At 45.4% G+C, this 25093-nt stretch overlaps 1 protein-coding gene across 6 annotated transcripts in view; it reads right to left on the bottom strand.

The window, feature by feature from the left end:
• Positions 1-25093, bottom strand: part of PAQR5 (progestin and adipoQ receptor family member 5) — a 69111-nt gene that overhangs the window by 29907 nt on the left and 14111 nt on the right. For all 6 annotated transcript variants that reach the window (XR_008427374.2, XM_045201869.2, XM_045201867.3 and 3 more), the window contains one exon: positions 12217-12383. Coding sequence is in view for 5 of the 6 variants with exons in the window: in XM_045201869.2 (XP_045057804.2) it covers positions 12217-12267 (51 nt within the window). In the remaining variant the exon portion in view is untranslated. The remainder of the gene's footprint in view (positions 1-12216; positions 12384-25093) is intronic.

Below are 25093 nucleotides of genomic sequence, written 5' to 3'. Positions count from 1 at the left end.
TGTAAACTATGAAATAAAATATTCACACACAAATAATCCTGAAATTAACTTCTATATTGATTATTTTTCTGGGTATTATAAATTGAGGTATATTTTTCACTTAGAAAAAAATGCTATTTTCAATTTTCTTTATAATTTTTTTCTTGAAAAAACAATTAAATTGGAAAAAACAAATTATGGATCTAGGTGTTGTTTTGAGAGTAAAAACAGCTATATAAAAATAGAGATTCATATGAAATTAACATATTTATTTTTTTCTAAATTACAATATGCATTATAATGTTTAATGTTGATATGTAAAATTTATAGTTCATTTCTGATTCTAAATATGGCTTTAAGAATATTTTTGAGTCCTGGTTGGTATAGCTCAATGGATTGAGCATGGGCCTGCTAACTAAAGGGTCGCTGGTTCAATTCCCAGTCAGGTCACATGCCTGGGTTTCAGGCCGGGTCTCCAGTAGGGGGGCATGCAAGAGGCAACCACACATTGATGTTTCTCTCCCTCTCTTTCTCCTTCCCTTCACCTCTCTCTAAAAATAAATAAATAAAATCTTTTTTTTAAAGAATATTTTTTGATAATTCCAGTTCTACCTCAGCAGAACTGGGGCCGAAACTTGGCAGAAATTTCTTCCAAATGAAAGTAATTTAAAGAAACAAAGACTCAATGACTCAAGAATAGTGGTGTGATTTGGTATCACTGTTAATAGAACACAAATTATGTGGTAAGGTTCATTACAACAATTAACTCATAATTTTGCAAGAGAAGTAAACTATGGAATAAACATGTAATAACTTATAAATCATGTATGTTTTTATTTTGTTACTCATCTAAACATCACTAACCCATCATTACAACATCCAGATGTGTAATAATAATTGAATTTAGTTATCTTTGGTATTTTGCTGACTTTAGTTATATAAAATCAGAGCTTTACAATACTGTTTTTTGTCATTATGAGGGGATATTGTCAAGGGAGAAATAGACTGTTTCATATAACTATTTGCTAGCTTCATCTGTTTGCTAGCAACATCTGTCACTTCTGTATATTTAGACTTACAGGCTATGGCCTCTACATGTTCTCTGCATTCAGCCCCAGTATGTGGTGGGGCAGAGCCTGTTTCATTGGATCGTCATGCGAGCAAGGTGGGGACTGCCACCCTCATTTCACAGGTGAGGAAGCCCAAACCCAGTGAGATGCCGTTTCCAAGGCCATAATCACCTCATGATGGCGTAGTGGTTGGGGTTTGCTGCTCTCACCACCGCAGCCCCGGTTCAATTCCCAGAGTTTAACTCATGCCTTCTGCGCTGCAGCCACTTTTTTTCCTCTTTTTCAAAAAGAGAAAAAAAATCCCAAGGCATAATTAATAGCAGAATCAAGATGCAACCATAGTCTGTTGGACTGCAAAGGCTATGCCTACTCACTGCACCCAGCCTATGGGAACTAGAGTTTGCTACACACATTTTATGGGAATGCTAAGTATTATCAAAGTTGTCAAAACGAAGAGATCACTAGTCCCAGAGTGATGAAAGAAGGACCTGGAAGAATGTCCGGGGAACTTCTGGTTCCGGCAAAATGGTAATCGGTTAGATATCATAAAGGACCCTTCTGACTAAAACAATTCAAATGCTGGACAAAGTCTTTATTGTATGCTGGATAAATGTATCAGCAAGATAGCACACAAGCAAGGAAGTCACAAAGCCTCCGAAAAGAAACCAGGGACCCTGTGCGGTAAGCTGCTTTCACCATCAGAGAATCTGCTGGTAGACTTTGCAAATAAGAGATGAAACCTAAGGTCATCAAAGGCAGAGAATCTAACAGGCGACCTCACCGATAAGGAAGATTAGTGAGTGCAAAATAAATCCCACCAGGCAGAAGGAGACACCGAGCAGTTGTCTCTCTGGAAAAAATCTCTCCCAAGAATTCAGAACCATCAGCTCATTTTCATATAGGGTTCCGATCCAAATTCACGCTACCTCTGTGATTACACACAGAGGTCAAAGTTCTGTAGCTTCCTCAGGTAAGGTACAGAAGCAAATGCAAATCGTCTCTGAAGAATTCCTACTGTAACACAAGCATGCACACACCTGGAAACAAAACACCGTGAATGAGAAACAGCAAAAACAGTAGATGACAAAAAGAGAGCTCAAAGAACGGATATGGAAATATAGCACAACTATGAGCAATGTTTAAAGAGAAAGCTTGAAAATATGAGCAAGAAATGAATAAATTTGAAAAGAACCAAATACAGCTTTTAGAAGTTAAAATAACTGAAACAGCCCTGGCCGGGTGGCTCAGTCGGTTGGAGTGCCATCCTGTACACCGAAAGGTTGTGGGTTTGATCCCCGGTTGGAGCATGTATGGGAGGCAACGGATCAATGTTTCTCTCACATTGATACTTCTCTCTCTGTTTCTCTCTCCTTTCCTCTCTCTCTAAAATCAATAAACATATGCTCAGGTGAGGATTAAAAAATAATTGAAAAAAAAAGTCACTGAAGAATAAATAGCAGACTAGTCCTAGCTGAAGAGAAAATTAGTCTACTGAAAGATCCCCCCAAAAGTATCCAGAAGGCAGTCCGACGAGATTAAGAGATAGAAAATATGAAAGAGCAAGTAAGAAACATGGAATATTTCTCCAGAAGGAGAAAAGTACAATGGTCTTCTTTGTGATATTTGAAGAGATAACTGATAAAGTTCCAGAGTTGTTGCCAGATCCAAAAAGCTCAGTTGGGTACGGTAGAGACAGTCAGTGCTTACCAAATATTCCACGCGCTTTCCTACAGTTTTCAGACTTTCTTGCAGTTAGCTTGGGGCCATGTGGCTATTTCCAGTTAAAGTTACTTTCAGGCCAGGGCAGTTAAAGCAGTACGCCTTCCTGCAGTAGACAGCACTGTGCACTTAGGATAGAACTCTGCCCCTCTTCAGATCTGAGCCACTCATCTCTCTGTGGGAATTGTTTTTGGCCAAAGGCCGCTACCTTAACCACGATATACTCCCTGCCACGGACATGGATACGAAGCCAGGTCCTCCTTCCTCATTTGGGACGAGTCTGAAGGCAAACCCCATTCCAGAGCACCTGTGTGATCAGCTGAGTCCTCTAATGCAACTTCTCCTACCCAATCCTGTTTCTCTTGCTTCCTTACAGGTGCTGGTCCTGAGAACTCACCCTGACAAACTCTGTGCACACAAATCTTTGCTTAGAGTCTGTTTTTGGAGAACCCAACCTAAGACATCGCACTTTCTTTCCCTTCTGGGGCAAACCAGGAGGCCACGTGTTCCAGATGGCGCAGCTGCAAGATGGTAGATTTTCCATCTTCCTGGGTCCCTCACAATTCCCCACTGAGCACCTGGCTATGTAATGTGAGTGTGAAATAAACCTTTGCCATGCTAAGCCATTGAGCCAACTGGAGGAATTTTTAAAGTCAGCATAGCCTAGCCCTTTCTGACTAGTACAGAACTCACATTCAGATAGCTGGAGTAGCCACCAAACTAATACATGGAGTATAGTTCTTGATAGAATTACAGAAGAATTGAGGGGGGAAATAGAATGTTGAAAGGAAAATAAAAAACAAGAATGTAAAAGTCAATCCAAAGAAAGCAAACAAGGGTAACTAAGCAGAGAACACAGGACAAACGGAAAGCACCTGAGATGATCGAAATGAACGCAATGTATGGATGCCCGTTATAAATGTAAACAGACTAAACTGTCCAGTTAAATAAAAAGTACTGTCAAACTTTATAAAATCCAACTGTATGTCATTTACATGAGGCAGTTAAATACAGGGTCAGGGAGGGACTGAGTCAAAGGAAGGAAAGGAGGAAACCAGAAAAATGGCGAAGCAACGAAGCTGAAGTGGCTCTGTGACTTCCGGGTTCCAACACAGCAAGCGTTACCAGACACAGAGAGAGTCCCTATGAAATAGTAAGAAATGTACTTCACCAGGAAGACATAACAACTACAAACTTGGGTATGCCTAAAGCACAGGGTCAATACAGATAAAGGAAAAATTTACTTATCTACAAGGAATAATTCACAAACCTGCTATTATGGTAGAAGATTGTTAATACATCTCAATTATGGTAGATAAAGTTGAACAAAATTGGCAATCATATAAAAACATTTGATCTTCTGGGACATGTATGGAATACTGCCCCCCACAACGGGAGACGACACAACATTTTCAGGTACACTTAGAAGACTTATGAAAGTTGACCATGTGTTAGGCCATAAAGCTCGTCTGAAAAAATGTCAATGATGGGAATGAGACAAAGGGCATTCTCGGACAGCAGTCAATGAAATTAAATAAGTGACATAAAAACTCCATTTCACACTTGGGAAGTAAAAAAACTCTTCTAAGCAATCATAAGTCACATAAGAAATCACAATTGAAATTAGAAATTAAGTAGAATAGCACACGTGGGCTACCGTTAAAGCAATACTTACAGGGAAATAGATATACTTAATTGCTTACATGAGAAGGCAGCGCTTAAAAAGTTAGAGGAGGAAAGTAGACAAAATAAACCCAAAGTAGAAAGAAAATAAAAACAACAAACATTAGAGATATAAAATACAGAATAGGAGCTCCACTCCATACCATACTCCACACCATAACAGGAGCCCAAGTTTGCCTCTTTCCAAATATTAAAAAATACAAACTTACAAGATTAATCAAGAAGAGAGAAAAACAAAAATCACATGATCATGTCAGTAGATGCAGAAAAAACCCTTCACAAGATCCAGTGCCCCTTCGTGATAAGAAAACACTCACGAAAATAGGAATAGAGCTTGTTCCACCTAATAAAGCCTGTCTACGAAAAACCCACAGCTAACTTCTTTGTGGAAAATGAAAAGCTTTCCCCTTAAGATTAGGCATAAGACAAGGATGTCTGCTCTTAACACTTCTATTCAATATCATAGTGGAGGGTCTAGCTAGGTCAGCTGGACAAGGAAAAGAAATAAAAGGCATCAAGACTGGGAAGGAAAAAGCAAAACTATTCACAGATGACATGATCTTACATTAGGAAATATTAAAGGATTCACTAAAAACAACTATTAGAACTATTGTAATAAATGAGTTCAGCAAGGTTGCAGGATATGAGAGCAATATAAAAAAACTCAGTTTTATTTCTGCATACAAGCAATGAACAATGTGAAAATTAAGTTAAGGAAACATTTTCATTTACAACAGCATCAGAAACAATAAAATGCTTAGGAGTAAAATTAACAAATTAATTTAATGGTATAAGACCTGTATACTGAAAACTACAAAACATGACGGAAAGAAATTAAAGAAGCCCTAGGTAAATGCAAAGACAACCCATGTTCACGGGTTAAAAGACTTAATATTGTTAATGGCAATGCTCGCAAATTAATCAACAGATTCAATGCAATCCTATCAAAATCCTAGCTGCCTTTTTTTTTTTTTTGCAGAGACTGACAAGTGATCCTTAAATTCATTTGGAAATGCAAGAGACCCTGAAAAGTCAAAACAATCCAGAAAAAGAAGAGCAAAGTTGAAAGTCTCACATTTGCCAAAAATTATTACAAAGCTACATAATCAAGACAATGTGGTACCGGATTAAGAAGAGACAAATGGATCAATGGAATAAACTTAGAATCCAGAAATCAGCCCTTGCATTTACAGTCAGTTGATTTTCGATAAAGGTGCCAAGGCAATTTAATGAAGGATAGTCCTTTAGCATATGGCGCTGGAACTCCTTGATACTCACATTTAAAAGAAAAGAATAAAGGTGGACTCCTTTCTCACTCTACATGCAATAATTAACTCAAAAAAGGACCGAAGACCTGAATGAAAGAGATAAAACTCTTAGGAGAAAATATAGGAGTAAACTCTCATGACCTCGGATTAGTCAAAGGTTTCTTAGATGTGACTCCAAAAGCATAAGGAACAACAAGAAAATAGATAATATCAAAATTTAAAACTTTTATGCTTCAAAGGATACTATCAATAAGGTAAAAAAAAACATACAATGGGAGAAAATATTTGCAGATCACATATCTGATAAGGGACTTATATCCAGAATATTAAAGAACTTTTACAACTCAATAGCAAACAGACAAAAATGGCCCAATTTAAAAATGAGTAAATGACTTGAATAGACATTTCTTTGAAGCAGATATACAAATGGCCAATAAATACATAAAAAGATGCTTAATGCCACTAATCATTAGGGAAAAGGAAATGAAAGCTACAATGAGATACCACTTCATACCCATCCGAATGGCCACTACATATTTAAAAAGAAAAAAGAAAACCACTTTTGGTGAGGATGTGGAGAAATTGGAACCCTTTTGAATTGTCGGTGGAAATGTAAAATGGTACAGCCGCTGTGGCAAGCAGTATGATGGTTCCTGAAAACAGAATTACCAAATAATCCAGCAATTTTCCTCTGGGTGTACAGGGTCTCAGAATTGTTTGTACCCCCTGTTCACAGCAGAACTATGCGCAATTGCTGAAACACGGAGGCAAGCCAGCGTTCACCGGGGAAGGAACGGGTAAGCAAAGTGTGCTGTATGCACACACTGGAGTATTATTCAGCCTTACAAAGAACGTAAATTTGGACTTTTATGCTACAAAATGAGTGAACCTTGAGGGCTTTATGCTAAGTGAAATAAGCCAGTTACAAATGGGCAAATACTGCAAGGTTCCACTTACGTGAGGTACTAGAGTGGTCAGACTCATAAAGACAGAAAGTAGAAGCGCAGGTGGCTGCAGCGGGGGGGGTGGGGGAGAGGAGAACGGGGAGTTTTGTTTAATAGACATTGAAGGTCAGCTTCACAACATAAAAACGATGCGGAGGTGAGTGGTGGTGACGGTTGCACAACAATGTGAACATATTTAATACCACTGAGCTGTGCGCTTAAAAATGGTTAAGCTGGTCAATTTTATGCTAAGTATATTTTACACCAGAAAAAGGTAAGCGTAGAGTTTCCACATACGCCACAAGTTCCATTCCTAGGGGTGTACCTACCAGAACTGAAAGTATGTGGCATAAAAACTTGTACACAAGTGTTCACAGCAGCATCACTCACAATAGACAAAAAATTGAGTCAACTCATGTGTCCATCAACTTATGAATGAATAAAAAACTGTGGTATATCCATATAGGGGGATATTATGCAGCCATAAAGCGTGAATGAAGTACTAATATATGCTACAGCATAGGTGAACCTTGAAAACATTTTGCTAAGTGAAAAAAGGCATTCACAAAAGGCCAACTATGGTATGATCCCATTTACATGAAATAGCCAAAATAGGCAAATCCATAGAGAAAGAAAGTAAATTAGTGGTTGCCATAGGCCTGGGAGCAGGGATGGGGTGTGGGTGAGGTGGGGTGAGAAATGTCTGCTAACTGGTACAGACTTTCTTCCTAAAGTGATGAAAATGTTCTAAAATTGATTGTGGTGATACTTTTGTGCAACATACTTTGTGTATGTAAAGATACTAAAACCCATGGAAGTGTGTATACTTTTAAAGGGTAAATTTTATGGTATGTGAATTACATCTCAACAAAGCTGTTACATAAAAAAAATCTTTCCACAAAGAAAATTCAGCTGTAGAATTGAGTTGGCCCCTCTATAAGTTGACAGGCTGCCACGCATGTAGACAAAAAGGTACATGGTACTCCCATGGAGTGGGCAACACGGTAGGTAGCCCTGCTCATTTCACAGATAAATTCTACCAAACACTCAGTAATGTGTAATTCTAATAGTATAAGTTTTTCCACAGAATAAATAGGCAACACCCTGCAATTTGTTTGTGGTTGGAATAATTTTAATCCCAAATCCAGGTGATGGCAGTATGAAAAAGAGAAATTATGCACCAACTCATCAAATAGATTTAAGGATCCTAAACAAAATATTAGTTAATAGATTCTAGCAATAGACTGAAAAGATATTGCAACATGACCAAGTTGTATTTACATGCAAGGTCGGTTTAACATTAGTAATCAATCAATGTAACTCCCACATTAACAACTGAAATGAATCCTATACAACCACCTCAAAAGATATATTGATAGAAAAAAATGTTTTGTAAAATACATTCCTAATTAAAGCAAAAAAAAAAAATCCTAGGAAACTAGGAATAGAGAAGAATATCCTTAACCTGATAAAGATCATTCGCACACACTCACAGAGCTCACATTACATTAAATGATGAAATGTTGAAAGTGTTCCCTCTGATTAAAATCAAGAACACCACCAAGATGCCCGCAATCACGATTGCCATTGTATTTCAATCAGCTCCCAGGTGATTCTGCTGGTGGTGACCCAAGCACCCACTGTGAGAAATCCTGGGCTGGAGAGACCAGCTGCCTGTTGTGATGGCCCCTTGCTCCCAGGTGCCCAAGCCCACCTACCCAACACCACCCCCAGCCATTTACTGGCCCATGCTTCCTTTCTTTCATAATAATCCCACTGTTCTATTTAACTCTCCTGGGATCTTCACAACAGCCCTGTGAGACTGACTGGCCTAGCAGATACTATCTCCATTTTATAGATAAGGAAACTGCGGCTTAGAGAGTTTCCAGTCCTGCTGGAGTTCCCACAGTAAGCGGCAGAGCTGCAGGGCAAGGCTGGGAAATTCTCTCTTGCGAAGCACCTCAGGGAAGCCTCCTGCCTGTGCCCCTGAACTAAGGCATCTGGGACAATGCCAGATGCTTACCTGCAGCTTGCAAGCCAAGGCTGGAGTTAATAAAAGATTCTCAATTTGACACAAAATGCTGTTGTTTCGGGTCAGAGTGTCATGCTATGCTCCATATTAACTTGCTATCTGGCTGTTTCTGTATTGTCTCTAAATTAGGTCTGTGTAGGAATCAATGCCTAGATATTTTTTCCATCCCGTGGCTGTTTATTCACATCTTGTTTTTATTCTCATCCGAGGACAAGCTTATTGACTTTAGAGAGAGGGAAAGAGAGGGAGGGAGAAAGGGAGAGAAACATCGATTTGAGAGAGAAACATCGACCAGTTGCCTCTCCTATGCTCCCTGAACGGGGACCAAACCTGCAATCCCCACATGTGCTCTGACTGGGAATCAAACCCATGGCCTTTTGGTTTACAGAACTTGCTCCAACTGAGCCACACTGGCCAGGGCCTGTTTGTTCAAATCTTTAATAACCGGCTGACTTGTCCAGGCCTGCTTTTAGGTATGAGGGATACTAAACATTGGAGGCATATACCTAAGTCCCACCTTCTCAGGGCAGGGAGGAACTGGCCTTTCCTGTGAGTGATCTATCAGCCAGGAATGTGCCAGTTATGACTCTGACAATGCCAAGAGGTGGTGTCCCTCCTTCATTGAATCCTCACCCCAATCCTAGGGAGCAGAAACTATTCCCCATTTTACAGATGGGGAAACTGAGGTAGGCAGATTAAGTATGTCGCCCAAAGTCACTCTACAGACTGTCTTGGGACCCACAGAGTCCACCAAAAGTAAGCCTAACATTTGCATGAAGTCTCCTATTCTAAATACTTATGCGATTTGTGCATTTTTCTCCTTAATATACTTGCACCTGTTTTAATACCAAAAAATGCCTTTCCCCCTTCCCCACCAAATCCTCCTATAAAACCACCCTCCAGGTGGGCGGAGCCACTCTGCTTTCTCATCAGTGGCAGGAACCTTGGGCATGATGCTGATGGATGTGGGAGCCCAAGGAAGGTTTTGATGTTGGTTCTCCACCTCTGACTAGTGCTGTTTTACTAAAAAGAATACCGTCATCTCCATTATTTACAAAAAATGGACAGAGAAGATATGTTCATCTTTAACCTTCTGAGGTTTTCTGGTCCTCATCTTTGGAATTCCAGCAGGTTAGCAAAAGTACCCATTGAAACCACTCTCTACTTCTTTCCCACATATAGTCTGAACCTGACCTTGACCAAAACACCCAGGAAGATATCCGAGCAGGCACCCATGATCCCCACACCAAGAGTTCCCACACCTGCCCTGAGGTTTCCCATCTCCGTCTTTGCTCATACTGTTCCTTCCACCTGGAGGGCTCTCCCCACCTCCCAAATTCTACCCACCCTCACAACCCATCTTAAACGTGGCCCTCTTCATTGGACCATCCCTCATCCCTTCCTCCACCCTGACAGATGTGCCCCAATCCCTCCTCTGAACTTATCCCTCCTTCTCTTGGGACACACCTTAACCCACTTTGCAATGGAAGTGCTTATGCAAAGGCAGGACTCATATGTGATTATTCTCTGAGCCCTGCATAGAGTAACACCTTGCACACAGTAGACAGTCAATAAAAATTTCATGAGTGAATGGATCACAGAATCATGGTGGAGAGCAGGACCAATAAAATGGCGTTTGTCTGGTCAAGACAGGACAACGTATGTAAAACAAGACGGCGTCACTCATGTCAACCAAGATGGCTGCCAGTCAGCATGACACTTTGGTTCAAGAAAGAAACTACCTAAGTTATGCCAGCCACCCTGCCACATGCCTCCCAGGACAGCACACCCAAAATATCTACACACAGACGCGTCTGCAGAGAGGGCACACCTACTGATAGGCTCCTGGGTTACTCTTGGCTCTGAGCCTCAGAATTTCCCAGTTCCTTTGAGTGCCAAGTTTCCAGGTAAAATTGGACTTCACACCACCACGGAGACAGCTGAGCTCCATGAGCCAAGGTGCTGCCCCATGCCTGCTGATCTCCTGACTGCCATGCTGCAGAGACTCTGCCCTGCTGGGCTGAGGACTTCATTTGCCCTGCTGCCGGCCCAGCTCCAGAGATTCCCCCTGGTAGGACGCTGTTGCCTCCCCCTGCCTCCCATGCCGTCTCCCAGACCCAGAGACTGAGGCTCAGGTTCATTATCCTCCAATCCTCTTGTGTAATGTTACTGCTAATAGCATCTAAGTAATTACTATTATTATTATTATTATTATTATTAGGTTAATATGGATTTGAATTGAATCTGCATTAATAAAAGCTGAGTGAATAGCAGTCACCTGTGTTGGCTCCCTGTTATTTCTCAGTGCTGGTGTCACTCACAGGACTGGTGGTCCTATAGGCAGCTTGTGCTTTCGGTTCTTAAGGCCCAGATCAGACAACCCAAGCGGGAATGGAAGGCTGGCTCATAGAAAAGACTATGTCACAAAACACATACTCGCAACCATCACCCTGTCTTCCCACTAATCACAGCCACATGCTCAGTGGGTAGAATCAACCACTGAAACCAGAAAGGCCAGTTTATAACCCTGCGAGACCCGAGGCAGGTGCTCTCTGCTCAACAGTCTGGGAACCCAGTCTCATTTTGAATTGGTCTGTTACCTGCTGCATTCCTCATCTCTTCCTACCAAACAGCTCTGCTTCATCCCCGGTTTCTCCTAAATGTCATCTTGCTGGAATCACCTTGCTTCCCTGACTTTTAGGAAGAACATCTGACAGTGTATCTCCTCTTTATTTTCCATTCATGCTGCAGAGGAGTGTTGTAAGCGCTTGGTAGTCAGCTGAACGCAAAGGAGCTCTCCCTGCCCTCTGGGACACCCTCCAGATGAAACATCCACCCTGCAATAACACTTCTGCAGTCAAAACGCAAGGAAATTGGATGCTGAGACAAGGGTATCATGAAATGATGTTCTCTTTGCAAGGGAAGGAGGGCTTGTACCAGTTGGCCTGAGCACAGCTCACAAGAAGACCAGCCTCACCTAAGGCTTATTTAAAGTGCAGACTGCCAAAGAGTGTCAGGCATTATGGGATGACTTGCCTTGAGTCCCCAGGCCCAGGAGACCAGGAACAGGGCTCATGCTCACTCAAGAACCCTGCTCATCACCTTGACCCTTGCCTGGCCTGGGCCTCCTGCAAGAGATGGGGGACAACACCAAAGCACGTCCTGGGGTGTCCTCACTTCTAGACTAAGTTCAAGTACCCATGGGAGGGCCCTAAAAATAAAGCTCTACCCAGTTAGATGATGCTGGCGTCACCGCTTCATCTTGAACCTGTAGTCTCAATGAGTTTACCTCAGGGTAAAATCCAGATGTCACAGGGAAGGGCTAAATTGTAAACAGTTTCAGAAGCATTGCCATTCCAGATTTGGTGTAAGTGGGAGAATAGGAAGCTCTCATCCCCCAAGGAGTCTGGGAGGAACACCTTGAAGAGAGCAGACTGGCTGAAGACAGAGCAGACACCCTGTTACAGAGGCCGTGTCCTCGTCACCGCCTGGAACTCAACCACTGGAGTGAGAGCACCTACCTGGGGCATCTGGTCAATGCTGAACAGCCTGGGGAGCTTCAGGCTCAGCATCTTGAAGCTCTGCTGTGGAGGCAGGTGGGTGGCAGCCACTCCCTGTTACCAGTCTTCACTCAAAGCTCTGACATGGCCTGGGGAGGCTCTGGCCAGTGGGTGCTGGGGCTGCTTCCCTGGAAGAGGACAGAGTGAGGAAGTCCGGTCAGTCTCAGCCAAACTCCAGCTGGATCGGGACGCAGATTGTTTATGGAACGTATATTTGCTTGTGACGGCAAAATAATCAAGCTTTCTCAAAAACAACAGCCAAACTATCAGACTGCTGAGTCACTCCAAGAGTGCTGGAGGGAAGTGGTTAAATCATAACACGGGCCATCATTAAATTGTAGAGCTGGAGAGGGCAGCAGAGGTCACCCAATCCCCTCACATTGCACAGGAGGGTCAGAGGGGTGGAGTCACTTCCCCAAGGTTGCACCATGAGGGGAGGGCTGGGACTGCTCACTTTCCACTGTGCCCTGTGCTGCCCCTGGGCAGACGGTATGAGCCCGAGTCTGCATCCAACTAGTGGGCAGAAGAGGACTGGGAGCTATGCTCCCAATCACCCAAAAGGAAGCAGCTCTTCTAGAAGCTGCTCAGAGTGTGGTTGCCCTGAGATACACAGAAGAACAAGGCCAGGCAAATCCCTCGCACCTGCTGGGGCCGAGCAACTTGGACTAACAAAGTTGTTTAAATGCAGGATTAAGACTGCTTAATAGTTTAATGATTAATGTGAACTAGAGAAACCCAAGGCCTCAGAGCAAGCCTAAGAACAGACACATACAAGCTGGGTTTAGCAAAGAAAGAGCAGAGCTCAGAATGTGCCATAGTCAACACCTCCTTTACCCCCACTATCACTGGGTCAAAATCTGCTGCCTCCTTAGTGCTCCCCCCCCCCAACCAGGGGTTCTGTCCCTGCCTCTGAAGGCCTGAAGACCTTGCTGTGCCTCTCCTGTAGGACGAGCCACGTCTGCCTGCAGGGCAAGGCACCTGCCTAGGCCTTGTTCCCCCACTGTTGGAGAGGACCCTCCAGGATGCTAGGAAACCCAGATGGGTGCCTGGCTCCTCCTGGGCCTTTATAAAATACTTCTTTAATTCTGTTAATTAAAGCAATGCTATTCATCCTTTGAACTTCAAGTGTGTTTTGGTTTTTGTGGTTTGTGTCTACTTTTGCTTCTTAATATAGATTTTTATGTTCTTTGTGTTACCTGGGACTATGTAGCAAAATCCAGTGTATTTATGTTTCATTGTTATAAATTTGCTTTTTTTCTTAAACACACCGAGGTAAGCATTACTCGCAATAGTCAAAGTATGGAAACGACGCACATGTCCACGAGCAGAAGAATGGATAAACAAAATAACAGATAAACAAAACGTGGTCTCCACATACAATGGAATATTATTCAGTCTTCAAAAGAATGAAGTTCTGGTGCATGCGACAGTATGGATGAAACCTGAACACTCAGTGTTAAGTGAAATAAGCTAGTCACACAAGGATGAGTGTGCGAATCCACTGTAGGAGGTACTTAGAGCAGGCGAAGTCACAGAGACAGAGAGCGACTCTGAGTGGAGGGAAGAGCAGGGAGTTGTCTGATGGGTCCAGAGTTTCCATTTGGGGCGATGGAAAGTTCTGAAAATAGGTAGTAGTCACTGACTTGTACCCTTAGAAATGGTTAAAATGGTACATTTTATGTTGTGCATATGTTACTACTATTAAAAAGGTATGTAATATTTCCAAGTTACAGAATAATTAAAAAAGAATGTTTTAAAGCACAGGGACATTTTACCCAGGTTAAAAAACAGAAACTAATACTTTGCAAACAGCACTGCTGTGAGTGGGCCACGGCACACCTTGGCTCTCTTGGCTGTCCAGGCCTCAGTCACCAAGCCAGAAGCACCACAAACTCACCTAGCGGCAGGGCACAAAGGAAAGGTCTGGTGCTGGCAGGTCTCACATACCCGGGAAGACACAAACAGTCCTGGGACCACGGCTGAGTCGCTACAGACCTGCCCACCCTAGTCCTCTGGTCTTCCCTGGAGTTCACTCAGTGTCATGGACAGGAAAAAGAAAAGAAATGGTCCCTACTCTCACAGCACACACTGCCCAGGTAAGATGGCCAGACTGAACATCTAAAGGGGGTGGTAAGAGGACTTCTGGTCAAGATGGCAGAGTAGGTAGATGCTGTGCTCGCCTCCTCCCGCGACCACATCAAAATTTTACAACAAACAACCTGGAGAATCATTTGAAGATAAGCTGAACAGAACTCCTATAACTAAGCATAAAAAGAAGCCACATGGAGACTAGATGTCAACAGAATTGGAAAATTAAATAAGTGAGAGGCAATAAAAGTAGTACATGATTCACCCATGTCTTCAGCCAATGTTCACTGCATTTTTATCAGGTGTGAGTCAGGGTAAGGGCTAACGTCTAGTTGATAATTCTGGGTTGGCTGCTGCAGCTTGAAGGAAAGGTGGGAATTCAAAGACTTGTGGGGACCCTCCATATCGTTCTATTTTTTTGTCACACAGGGAACAAGGATGAGTAAGATAGTGTCTGTTCCCAAGAAATGTATAAATAAAGAGATGAGACAGATAGGAACCAACTAGCACGAGTCACCCTGAGAATGGGGGAGACCCTCACCCACTCTGCACCAAGCCTGTGCAGGTCACCTTGCCACCTGCTTTATCTCATCCACGCTCACCCTGCCCTCTCAGGAAGCTGGCAGAGCAGGTAAGGACCTGGGTACTGGATTTAAGCCATGGGGTTCACAGACCGGTTTGCATTTCCTTTGCAACCCTGGGTAAGGGACCTAACTCCACAGGCCTCAGTGTCTCCATCTGTGAAACGGAAGTAACAGTAATGCTTTCTTCATAGGGTTCTTGTTATGACTGAAGAGAGAGAAGCCACATAAAGGGCCTGCAATTACTTGCTATTGTTGTTAATTTTCACATAGAAAATTGATTTTATATTTTACAGGCAGGAAAACTGAGGTATCAGAATGTTAGGGGGCTTGCCCAAGATTACACATGACTGATGTGCCACGTGCCCACCTCAGCAAGATGATGAACGACTTTCCAACAGCTCACTATTAATTAAAACCATGATTATTGTGTCTATTAATGCAGCGTTTTCCAAACTGCAGGTCACAACCTGTCAGTAGGTCATAAAATCGATTTAGTGGGTTGTGACTAGCATTTAAAAATAGAATAGTATGAAAAGTAATAGAGCAAAATATCAGTGTATTGCCTCGAGGGAAGTTAAGTATTGCTCTGTGATATTACTGTTTGTTATGCACGTTAGTTATATATTTGTTACGTTCTGTCATGTATGCCAACATGTGCGTGCTGGGTTATGACAAAAGGTATTTCTTACTGAAGGTCACAGGCAAAAAAGTTTGAAAAAATGTGCTAATGTCACAGAACACCTGTACTGATTATGAGGAACTATGGCTTTTAAAATTTCGCCTAGAGTCACAGACACCATAATGCATCTATAGAATTGGGGGACAAGCGCTCCCAGATATCTAGATAGAAGAATGGCTGGACAAGAGCCCCTCCTAATGTTCCTTGGTGTGTTATAATAAGCATCCTGACCACCTGAGCTTGGAGAATGTTCTAACAGTGGAATCCCAGCTCCTCAGAAGCCTCTGATGAGGTGTGACAGGAAGGAGGTACATGGGGCTTGGGACCTGCAGTAGCTGAGGTCAGGTCTCCCCTGTGCCGTCTCCTAGATATGACCTTGGTCGGGCTGAATAATTGTCCCTGACTCCTTGTTGTCATCTGTGAAATAAGGATATTAATATCTGTCCAGTCAGAGCTGTGGGAAGCTGAAAGGAAATAATGGATGTGAATATAGTTATTACTACAAATTCTAAATAAATGCCAGTAGTGTTTCTAGTACTCCTAGTGGTGCCGCTACTATTACCATAAATAACAACACGCTCAGGAGAGGGGACCATCCGCTGCCACAACTCCTAGAATGGGGGTTTGTAACTGAGGTTAATAAAATTATAGGTAAAATTTTGTGTGTGCATGTATGGGCGCAAGTGCATACATGAACACGTATGCCTGTGTCACTGGTGACAGGGCCATAGCTTTCTATTTCTTTTTTTAAGATATTATTTATTTATTTTTAGAGAGAGGGGAAGGGAAGGAGAAAGAAAGGGAAAGACCAATGTGTTGTTGCCTCTCGCGCGCCCCCTACTGGGGACCTGGCCTGCAACCTAGGCCTGTGCCCTGACTGGTAATCGAACCGGTGGCCCTTTGGTTGGCAGACCAGCACTCAATCCGCTGAGCCTCAGCAGGCAGGGCAGGGCCACCTTCTAGGCCAGGAGTCACTGGGCCGGCTCTGAGTGGGGGGAACAGAGGGACTCTCTGGGTTGTGTCTACCAGTCGGTGAATGAGGGCAGTGTTCCTGCGCAAAAACCTGTTCCTGCACCCACTGCCCCCCGCTGTCTGGGAGAGGCAGGCCCTCAGCAGGTGTGCTCCAGAGAAAGTTGGCTCTGCAGGCTGCACTGGCCTTGCCCTCTGACAGGAATGTCCACACCCAGGGCGACCAGCCTAGCCCCACCCCTGGGGAAAATGGGAGTGGTTCTCACTGCAGACTCAGCTCACCCCTGGGCGGGGCTGGGAGGGCGGGACTGGGAAGGCAGGCCTGGCTGACCCGCAGGCACTGCCAGCACCACCGCCACTGTGGGCCACCCAGAGTTAGCCAGACTGGGGGAACAATTGCTCCCAACCCCCTGCCCAAAACTCCCAAGAATCTCCCCACTCGGGCCAGGCGTCAGGCCTGGCCATGAGCCTTGAACACCTCTCACTGTCCACTCTGCAGCTGCCTTCCAGGCTCTCCCTCCCAGAAGGAGCCCTCTCCGTCCCATTCCCCTGCTCTCTCCCTTCCTTGAGCACCTCCAGACACAGTGGGAGGCTAGCAATCACAGACTGTGGGCCAGCTGGGTTCTAGTCCAGAGACGAGAACAAGTCAGGTTCATGAACTGATGGGGCAACGCTGACCAAGGTGGGGTGGGGGCAGAGGGGTGATACAGAGGATTCTCCCATTACCTGGTTTCACTGAAAGGGAAAGAACAGAAATTGTGAGTGAGCGGTGTGAGCCATTCCAGAGGAGGATGAGGCTGGGGGCAGGTGTTGCGTGACAATGCTGGGGACCCAGCCGGTGAGAGAGGCAGCAAAGCAGGGAGTGGCTGCTGGGGAGCAGGGTGCTCATGCTCTATGACCAGCTCTTGGGCGGGGAGCAGAAATGGAAAGTGGGCGTGAATATGCTCTGACACTTTCTCATTCACAGAACATGTTTACTGAATACCTGCTATGTGTCCAAGGCCATGGTAGGATACGGGGATGGAGAAAGATAAGACAGTTCCAGGAGACTGGCACAAATAATTGACAAAAAGCACATCTGATGAGTAGTTAGTCTTGAAGACTAAACAGGAGCACAGCAGCCATGAGGAGAGAGGGCATTCTAAGCTGAGGGGCAGCAGCGGCCAAGGCACAGAGGTCAGGAGAGGAGCTAATTCTGGGAGCTGTGGGCATTTCAGTGCAGGGGGGGTGGAGGGTGTGGAGAGTCAGGTGGCCGGGGTGGTCTTGAAGAAGAGCCCAGCGGAAGACTCAGGGGGCTGGGGAGCTGGGATTGGGGATGTCAGGGGTGGTGACAGGAGAGAGGAGGATAAGGAGAATTCTGAAGAGTGGATGTTGGGCAATTTCAAATCCTGGCTCATCATTCACTGTGCGCCTCTGGCAGATTTCCTAATCTCTTAAACTTGAATGTCCTTATCAGTTAAATGAGGATAATGAAAGGATCGATGGCTGTTGTGAGGATGAAAAACAGTGGGATCTATTGGATAACAAGCACTCAATAAAGGGAGGCTATTATCACCATTGCGACCGGACCGGAACCATCTGAATTCTGCATTAATGCTCCCTCATGTTCCCTCTGCCTTTGGTTCGTAATTCTGCACGAAAACAGACTGTTCCCCTTTGGCTCTGACCCACCTCCCTGGCTGGAACTGTGACTAATGGGCACTCCACGTGCTGCGGGGCAGGGTTGCCATGGCGACCTTCCAGTTTGGCTTTTGGATTCAGTGAGTGACCTGAACCTTTTCTTTGTTCCAGCTATTCCAGCTATTCTAGATATTTACTGCTAGGCAATTTGTGCACATTTCAAAAAGGCTGCACGATATTCTTTAGCACATTGTAGAGAAAAATTGGAAACCATCCAAATTTCTGGCGATAGCAAGCCGGCTGGTTAAGTTATGGTACACCCATGCAAAATTGTACTGTGCGGCTACTAACAATGTTACAGACCTGCGGTTACTGACAGACTGGAAATAGTGTCGTGACATGTTGTTAAATGAAACAAGCAGGTTATGGAGCAGCATAAATCTTGTCACACCCTCTATGTAAAACAGTGTTACATTAAACAGCTCATATGTATGGACAGGAAAGTGTTTGGAAGGATGTTCCCCAAAGTGTGCACAGTGGCTCTCTCTAGATGGGAATGGTTCGCTCTAGGGATTTGATTCACTTTCTTCTTTCTACTTTTCTATGACACTAGTTCGCCCACAGTCAGCATGTTGTTGTTGTTGTTGTTATTATTATTATTATTTAGCAAAGCAACAATAATGAAGGAGTCCTCTAACCTTTGGCCATTCTTACAGAAATTCGCTGTGTGAGCCAACCCCTGGCAAGTTTGTACTGCAAATATTTGCATATCCGCTACAATTAGTAGCATTTCTTCAGACACCTACCTGAGAAGCTTGTCTGCCTCTGCCCTGCCTGCTGGCCCAGGGGCAACAATGGCCTCGCAGACCTCCATTCAGGGTAACTGGGCCCCAGGTCCTAAAGCCAAACAGCTCAAGCATTTTGGAAAACCCAGCACCTTCCCCAAGCCAAAGCCCTAAGGGTGCCCCTCCCTCTGTCATAACCACGGCCAAGGCAGATGTGGGCAGGAGTGCCCTGCCTGGGAGCCCTGAAGGTCATCAGTTGGTAAACAGACAGATACTGAGCACTCTCTGTGTGCCAGGACCATGCTAGCCTTGGAGATACATGGAAATGGGGGCAGACAGAGGCCTGCCCCTTCGGGACTCCTGGCCTAGTACATACAGGGCTTGAGGAAGGGCTTAGAAACCCCAGCTCCTCAGAGTTCCTGCAAGACCCTGCTCTCCCGACTCAGGGGCACTTTATGCTCCTACAACAAAATCGTTGGGTCCCCTCTGGAAGGTCCCAGAAGGCCCTGCTCCTCAGCACATCCTCAAGCTTTCCATGGCCCACCCAGCCCCAGCATCACCTCCCACCAGCCCTGCCGCATGCCCCACACGCCATCACTGGTCTCTGTCCTCGAACACACTGAAGGCCTTCGCACCTCCGTGCTTTTGCACTTGCCATTTACTTGGGTGAGACACCTCTTCCTCCACTTTCTCTTCTTGATGAAATTCTACCCATTCAAGTCAAGTATCACTTGCAAGGGTCTATATCAGCCCATCTGCAAACTTCACAGTGAAATACCAGTGCCCTGGCTCCCCGCGGGTTAAGACTGGCCGAGTCTGTCTGGTTCGCTGATATGTCCCAGGTGCTCAGCCTGGGACTGGGCGCGCTGTTACTGCTGAAGGAATGCACATTTGCTGAACAACTGAATGACTTCTGCCACCCGCCACACTCTGAACCCTAGAGGCAGGGTCTGGCCCATGTCTCTAGAACCTTCCACCCAGTGATAGCCATGCTCTATTCACGAATCCTGCACATCAGTGCCAAAATGGTGTATTGTGCTTGGTTTAAAATTTTTATTTCAGAATTTTTATGATCTGAAATCTCAAACCAACTATAAAAAATGAATGCACCAGACAACTGTGGAAATCTGAACACTGGCTATTTCATAATAATGAGAAATGATCAGCTCTTAAAGTGCAATAATAGCACCACGGTTATGTTTTGTAGAGGGCCCTTCATGTAGAGCAGTGCCCTGAAGTAGTTACAAAGGAAATGATACGAGGCCTTGGACCTGCTTCAACAGAGTCTGCTCGGGACAAGGGCCGGGGGTGCGGGCGGATGTGAAAATGACTGGCTGCGGGTTGATGACTGTTGAGGCCAGGCATGGGAGTTCATTATATGAATCTCTCAATTTTTGTATGTATTTTTAAAAGGAGACAATCACAATGTCAAAAAAAATACCCCTGAAATGTGAAATATGTCTAGAGTTCTCAGACATGGCAATAGCCAATGCAAAAGTCTGTTGCATGAGTAATTATTACTCTATTCACAGACTTCCCTAACATATGGAATATCGACATAGTTTTAAAACTGATACAAGAAACACTGCTTCAGAATCTCTGTCTGAACAAGATAAAACTAAACAACTTAAGGCAAGCTGGAAATGCTTTAGAAATAAAAACTGTGGCTCCTGATAAATAAAAGACTGCAATCCCTGATTTAAAAGAAAGAAAGAAAAGCCAAATGGCCTTGTCAGCAGGAAATATTCAAAGATATCTCACAAATTTATCTTCTCACCATTCCCCTGCTAGCATAGAGTCAGGAAAAGCTTTTTCTAGAAAATTTATAGGAAAAAACATACTGCGACATGGTGACACTGCCAGTGTCCTCTGAATTTCAGATTCTGCTTCAAAAGGGATCAACTAAGATTTCATCTTCAGTTTTCCATGACTTAATTTGTACTTTTCAAGTGTGTAGCTTTTAATGTTTTGAATACTTCATTTTTGTTTATGTAATATGCACCAGAATCATAGTGTCTATTTCAATAAATTTATAGTTACTTGATATTCTAAACTGCTAGACATTTTTGTATTTAAAAATTATTAAATAATTGGTTTTACTGACTTAAATTTTTAAATACCTTTTTTATAAAATATAAAGATTTACTCTGGGACTGTGTGATATACAGAGTAAGATGGTCCAGGTTATTTGACTCCGGTGTAACTATTTCTACACATTGTCAGAGCTGGACAGGTGGGTGCTGGGCATCTAGCCTAGGGTCCTTAACTCTGATGTACCTTAGAACCACCTGGGGGACTTTAACACATACTGTATTCTCAGGCCCACTACTGCTCAGGTAAGTTAGGCTCTCCAAAGGTCTGGGAGGGATGAGGAGCCCAGGGGGCTGTAAGTCATAGCCAGAGTTGAGACAGCTGGGAGTCTAGGCCAATGTGAGAGCAGACCCTACTCAGAGCTGGTCTGCCGCTGAGCCCTGAACATGAGGACTAGGGGGCTTATGTGGTGGTGGTTTGCTAGCCTCCAGGCAGGTCCCTCCCCCCAGGAGGGGAAAGTGTGAAGTCCCTGCCAGGTTGGTGGAAGGTGAATGCAGGCCCTGACTGTTGGGGTTCCCCTCCCCCAGCAGGGGAATGGCAGGCTGCTGGGCTAGGCATGATCTTATCTTCACCCCCTCTCCACCCCATCCCAAGCTTTTAACCTGATCAAGAACATCAAATCTTAACTTCAATGTCTCTGGTTATATTTTGTTTCCTTTTTTCTTCTATTTATTATGTTCCAGTTAAAGGTGAGATCATATGGGGAGGGGACAGTGAGGAGAGGGGATTACAGGAACTACTATAAAGGACACATAGACCAAATCAAGGGGGAGGGTGGAGGTGGGGGAGGGAGGGGGGTTCAGCTGGGGTGGGGTGGAGGGATGGGGAGAAAAGGCACACAACTGTAACTGAATAAAAAAAATTTTTTTAAATGGTAATGGAAAAATATAATAAAGATTATATATTCAAAAAAAAAAGAACCTCAAATCTGCGATAAAGCTGTCAGCCTGTGAGAGCCCAGACCTAAGGAGGAGGAAAAGGAGGGAGACCCAGTGAAGATGGGGCAGCAGATATCTTCCCACATCCTGGGGAAGCAGGTCTGGAAACCTGGAGGCGGCCAAGCAGTCCCTGAGGACAGAGCCAAGACCCCCAGACGGCAGCCACAGAGGCCTGTCCCCCAGTGAGGAAGGGTTGCTCTACCCAGAAAATGTCCAGGTGGAGTCTGGGGAGGGGGGTGAACTTAGAGGCAGAGAGAGGGGCCTGGAAAAGCTCTCCAGCAGTAAGTCCCAAACGCAACCATGCACCCATGTCACTCCGGAGTCTTGCTGCAAACGGACCAAGCAGGGGGGGCCCATCCCAGGCTTTCTGAATCAGAATCCCCAGGGCAGCCTGGTGGTGATCAAGCACTAATGATGTTTCCCACACACACACACAGCCTGTTTCTGGAACAGCTGCCCTGAGCTTCTGCGACTGTGCACCTTCACGTGGCCTAGAATCCACTCGGCCAACGAGGCACTCAGGGCCCAAGGCTCACAGAAGTAGAGCTAGGGACCTGAACCAGCAGGGAGGTGAAAAGCTGTTGTAAGTGGGGGGGGGGGGGGCGTACAGAATGGGAGTCTAGTAGTGACGGGTGCCGAAGGAGGTGAGTTTTAGATTTGGTTCCACGTCTCCTCAGTGCTCCGCCGTGCTCAGGTCCTGGGCGAGCAGTATAAAAAACCATGGCTGCGCTCAAGGAGAATCCCGTCTTTCTGAGGAGTTGACACAGTTAGTTATAAAACTGCGAGGTATCAACAGAAGGGAAGGAGACAGGCCTCTCTTTGAGGCCACCTGCCTTCTGGATGGCCCCCTTGGGTGTTTCTCAGTGCCTTGAGCCCGACACACCCCCACCTGAATCATTATTTGACCCCCTCTGCTTCCAGATGCCCTGGCCCTCATTCTTTGCCTGGAAAATTCTACTTACCCTTCCGTGTACACCCAAGACCCCACATCCGACTCCAGTGCCCCTCACTCCCATCTGCCCCTGGGTCACTGGGAACTCCCACGGCACCCCCTCCACACGTCAGGCTGCACACGTGCCCCTGGAGCACGTCTATCCCCCTCCTGGACTACAGGCTGGCACCTTGCTCATTGCGGGGTCCCAGCGACCAATCAGAATGCCTTACATACTAGGGAGTGCTCAAAACCTTGCCCAATAGCCTGGAGGAGTTCAGAGAAGGGACCCAGCAAGGATGTTGGGGCAGTCAGGGAAGGCTTCCAGAGAAGACAGTGCTTGAGGTGGATCCCAAAAGGCGGGGAGGACTTGCTTTGTCAGAGAAGAGGGAAAGCTGCCCCCAGGGAGAAGACTTTTAGGGCAAAGGCCCAGAGCAGGGAAGCGGGCTGGCAGTGGGTGAGCAGGGAGGCCTACTGGCACTGAACTCGAACTCAGAGAGACAAGAGATGGGAGAGGCACAGGGAGCTGGCCAGGACACCATGCCTCCTGGGGGGTATCTCCTCCAGGGCAGGGTATTCAGGGCCACCTCCCTCTTCAGAGGACTGACATTCCTCAGAAGCTCTCACTGGCAATCATTAACCCCGAACTTCCCCCCAGCAGGACTAGGGGCATTGATAACTGATCAAATCACTGGGTGAGCCATTTAACATAATTATTACCCAAAAAACACACCCCGCAGGTGAGGGGGAAATGGTCAGGGCAGAAGGAAGAAGGTCACGTGGACCAGGCAGGGGACCGGCATATTCCCAAACTTTCAGAGTAGAGGACACTTCAGAGAAGGACATAAGGCCCAGGTGGGAACAGGTTTGACTGGCAAATGGCCCCACAGCCAATGAGGAGCTAAGACAGGTGGAGCCTCTCTACCATATAGCCATTCCCATCCTGGATGTGTGAGTCTGGGCCCTAGAGTAAGGGGAACCCGGCTTTGAGTCCTGAAGTCCCTCCAGGCCTCACTTTCCCCCGCTGCAAAGTGGGGACGATAGTGTTGATTTGAAATCCCATTTATTGCCCACTTAGTCTATTCCAAGCCTTGTATGGGCATTTTACACTCCACCGAATTTTCACAGGATGCCTCTGGGTGAGCACGTTTATAATCCCCAGAGTGACTACCTCTCTGGTCTGTTTTGAGCATTAACAAGGGCCCATGGAGGGCTGGGGTCACAGCAGGTGGTCAACAGGGCACCTTCCCCTACGATGTCAAAAGGAAGGACCCTCCTCAAAACGGCCACAAGCTGCAAGATAGACCACAAACTGATTATCCTTCCTCCTCTCTCGGTGGTATTTTTCATGCTAACCTAATGTCACAAGAAACACATTTCACATTTGAATGCAGCGGTGGATTAAGAGCCCCAGTGGCTGAAATGTGACACAAGGTCATTATTCTGGCATTATTAAGCACAGGCTTTTTAAAGGGCTGAGGCAAATGCATTATTCAAAAACCCATGAAGAATGGGAATAATGGGTCCTTCGGAATCAGCCCCAAGAACATACATACAGCCAGAGCCTGGGAAGGTGGAAACAGTAACCCCTGCCTGCCCTCCATGCACCTTGGGCTCCAGGCTGGCCTGGCCCCTCCTGCCCTGGGGTCCACCCAGAACCCAGGAGGGCTGGCCCCAGAGGCAGTAGCATGGGTGGAGGTGGGGATTCTGGCTGAAGCTGTCTTGGTCCTACATTCCTGCCCCGTAAAGTCCCAACAGGCACTGGCTGTTGTGGAAAATGATTCACTTTTGCCCAGGGAGGGAAAGTCAAGCCTCTATATGAGAAGGAAAGAAAAACATTTTCCTGCTTAAAACACCCGTCCCCAACAAGTGTCCCTGTGGCGTACCACAGGGTGCTGTGTTAGGAAGCACCGTGAAGGTGGAAACCTGCTTGAACATAGGTCTCTATTTCTTGGCTCAGGAATGTCCCACTGGGCTTGGCATCTGTATCAGGAGGTGGGAAGGTGGTCACCTCAGCAGTGTGAATCAGGGGGCACCCCCACACCCTGAAGCTGCAAATTTCACCATTACAGGTTCATTTCTTTGGGCCTTCAAGGAAGGGCCTCAGGAACAGACTGGCACTTTGGGCAGAAGTGAGATGTCACGATGGTTCC

Source organism: Desmodus rotundus, chromosome 7, assembly GCF_022682495.2.
Source record: "Desmodus rotundus isolate HL8 chromosome 7, HLdesRot8A.1, whole genome shotgun sequence".
In the NCBI taxonomy this organism is placed as follows: domain Eukaryota; kingdom Metazoa; phylum Chordata; class Mammalia; order Chiroptera; family Phyllostomidae; genus Desmodus; species Desmodus rotundus.
This window is presented reverse-complemented; position numbering and strand designations above follow the sequence as displayed.